Source organism: Anneissia japonica, unplaced genomic scaffold (genome assembly GCF_011630105.1).
Source record: "Anneissia japonica isolate Jap-2015-1 unplaced genomic scaffold, ASM1163010v1 scaffold7731_len1735946_cov199, whole genome shotgun sequence".
In the NCBI taxonomy this organism is placed as follows: domain Eukaryota; kingdom Metazoa; phylum Echinodermata; class Crinoidea; order Comatulida; family Comatulidae; genus Anneissia; species Anneissia japonica.
In genome coordinates, this window is record NW_022758997.1 from 116,387 (window position 1) to 120,043 (window position 3,657).

The 3,657-nt window shown below is 35.1% G+C and overlaps 1 protein-coding gene across 1 annotated transcript in view; it reads right to left on the reverse strand.

Moving 5' to 3' along the window:
• Positions 1-3,657, reverse strand: part of LOC117125490 (nuclear receptor subfamily 1 group D member 1-like) — an 86,962-nt gene that overhangs the window by 7,802 nt on the left and 75,503 nt on the right. The window contains exon 5 of the mRNA XM_033271987.1: positions 425-884. Within this exon, the coding sequence (XP_033127878.1) occupies positions 425-884 (460 nt within the window). The remainder of the gene's footprint in view (positions 1-424; positions 885-3,657) is intronic.

Genomic DNA, 3,657 nt, shown 5'->3' on the forward strand with positions numbered 1-3,657 from the left:
ACCACTAATGTATACAAACTCTTTTTCAACAGGTTGGTATACCAATTCAAATGGTGCAGCAACAACCACAAGTTTCCCTGCATAAATTACTTGATCACCTTTAAAGAATAGCACAGAGCTAAACTTAATCCTTTTATGAAACCCTGGATTAAAAAGCACATAATAAACCTTCTCATAAAGTTATTGCACATCACTAGGTCAAATGTCAAGGTATATAGACAAAAATCATCTTTAAAAATTTACTTTTAAAATTTACTAACAGTTGTTTGTCTTTATGATATTTTAACCAATCTTCATACATTGTTAATAAAACTATATAATATTCATATAATACATATGTGATATGACTTGATTTTATAAATTGACCTTTGACACAGTGTAATATGCATTTAAAACTACAAGCCTTAAAACAAAGTTCTCTCACCTGGTGACATAATGACAACTGCAGACAACAAGGCATATTCACTGTCTTCTAGCAGCATTTGATTGACACGTGCCGAGAAGTCAAACAGGAGATCAAACAAGTTCCCTAATGGCATTTCATGCGTGTCTTTTAAGGAGAACATGTCACCTGTCGTCCACCAGTACACCATCCCATTGCTGACATTCGCGACAGTCGAGAACCTGATGGTAGCGACTTCAAATAACCCGGTTTTAATCAGTGTGATTTGGTCTTCACGATTTAAATTCTTGAAACCAGGAATTTTCTTGGCAAAGTTGACGATACGTGTAATTTGACTGGTGAATTTACTCGAGAAAAAGGTCCACATCTTCATTGTGTCCAATGGCTTTGAGTAATCTAGCTCCTTCGGTGGCTTCTCCGATGTTGGGAATCCTGGCGGATGATTGCATTTACTGCAGTCGTGGTTGTAACGCTCTTTAAGCTGAAAGATCAAGACATTGCATTATTAATTTAGAAGATGAAATTTGTTATAAAGTAGATAAATATTATAATTATGGTGATATATGATGATGATGATCATGGTATTGGTGATTACTATATGGTGATGATTAAGAAAATATGGTGATATTCATGTTCATGATAATCTAATAACCATAACTAAAACAAATTTCTTTTCCTTATTTTATATTCGTTGCATCTTCGTATGAATGAAAGAACTTACATATAAAAGCCTGTTCTACATTATGAGATTGAAATCAGGCCTACAAAAGTACATTAAATGCACTTTTCATTTCTGCTGGACATGTTCTTTACTGGGTCAACATACTGTATGAATTCTTTTCCAAGTAATTATACCAATAGTAGGTCAACAGACTTTGGGGTTAATATTTCACTGCAACTGGGACTATTACAGGTAATTAATGCTGTCATTGCACTCTGTTGTCTGACCAGGTTAAAAATACATTTACCAGGGCTAAGGAGGTCATATTGTATTGTCTTACAATGTAAAAATACATTTGCCTAGGCTATGGTGAATGTACTATGCAGTCTAGGCAAAAAAACAAAAGATATACCTGGGCTATGGAAGTTAGCAAAGTAGATAACGACTTCTGTACTTGAAAATCATAATGACGAGAGTCATGATAGGAAAGAGGTTGGTGAAAATGAGAGGGTAATCCAGCATAAATATGCGTCATTCTCTCATAATTATTGGTGATCTGCTTCACGAGCGGATCACCTCTTGTGATAGTACTACATTTCTCCCCATTTTGTTGTTCGCACGATATCTCAAAAAATGCTACGAGTTACGCACAACCACTGTCAACCAACATTTGGCTTGGTCGGGAATAGTCATGGTAAGCTTTTCAACGCACTCAGTCATGCGTGACGTCATCTACGCGCAATTTTGCGTTTTTACATTATCAGTCATATCAGCCTAACCAATTGCCATTTCAAAATCGTATTAAGTGAGCATTAACTTCGGTTTAATGTTGAATGTACTGTATCTTAATTTTATGCATGCGCTTCATTACGCGCGCGTCAAATTTTTAAAAAGCTCAAAATCACTTTTTGACTAAATTAGAGCACGTTTCAGGCCATTTTGAGCATTTCAAAATTTTTTGAAATTTTCCACTACGCGCGCGCATTTTTTTGCGCGCAGCACGTACGGAAGCTAAACATTATGTTTTTTCTAATAATTTGGGTTCCTGACATTGTTTTCACAAATTTCCATTCTTTTTGGTCATCTTATGGCCAATAGCAATGCAGTACGTGCGCATCAAATATAGGTATCTTTCCGCAGATTTGTGCCGATATACAGTGAAAATATGCTAAAATCAGGCCTATTTTTAATTCAGTTATAGCTCCTTAGCATTAATGGTGACACCAATTCTTATTACATATTCTGAAAGCACATAAGTTATAAATTTGATTTTATAGATCATAATGGCTGATCGGACATCGTGACATCGTCATACTGGCATCTGAATTAAAAGAAAGTGAATTATAGCTATGACGTCATTTTTGAAAATACATTTTTGAGCGTATCTCGCTTATCCTTGATCGATCGTCTTCCAACTTTGAGTATGTTATAGCTGAGACAATCCTCTTTAATATATTTGATTTCCTTTTACATTTTGATGACGTCATCATGGTCAAAAAAATTGTTTTTTCTGAACCCCCACATCTTTCTTTCCTCAAAACGTTGATGAACCCATATCATCTTAACCATTCGACATTTCTGAATCATATTAAGTGAGCATAATCTTCAGGTCAAGGTTGAATGTCAGGTACCTTAATTTTCCGTTCGCGCAAATTAACGTGCGCGTACGCTTACATCAACAATTATGTATACTTAAAATTATGCCTACTTTTAATCAGTTATAGCTCCTTAGGATGAAAGGTAACCCCTAATTTTTATTACATATTCTGAAAGCACATTAATTGTAGATATGATTTCATAGATCATTATGGCTGATCGGACATTGTGACGTCATCATATTGCTATCTAATTTTTAAAAAACTGAAATTTTATTTATGACGTCATTATTTTTCAACTTATTTGAACGTATCTTGCTTATTCTTGATCGATTGTCTTCCACTAGTGAGTATGTTATAGCTGAGACAATTCTCTTTCAGAAGTGTCGCTTTATTTTTTTGGAGCCTTCTCATCTTTTTTCTTAAAAGATTAAACAATTTTAAAATAGAGGGCGGCAGACTGTATTTCGACGCCATCAGACCGATATATAGTTCATATACTCTAAAAGGAAAATTTGTGTGGCATTACCAACCAACAGGGGGTTTTAAATTGAACTTGACAAGGTTTAAATTCATGTGCCATTACCGTCCTCAGGCACGTCGTAAAAGGTATTCGTACTTGTGCGTTAAAATTTTAAAATTGTTAATATCACTTTTCAGATAATTTAAAGCACGTTTCTGGTCATTTTCAGTATTTCAATACTTTCCATAATTTACGCGCCGTACGCTCATTTCCACGCCCACAGCATGTACTGAAGGTGGAAATTACGTTTCGGTTACATGTTTTGGGTTTGTGACACTGTATTAATGTCATTACCGTGCGCACGGACGTTAAGACATATGTGTATACATTTCTAAGTCCTTAAATGCTCAAAATTACTCTTTTTAAAAACTGAATAGAGCATGTTTTAGCATATAATACTTTTCAATCAGAACCGTGCGTGCTTCGTGAGGGTTAAAGTACGGCGGATCACCAAACTCGTCCTCAGTGACGAGTT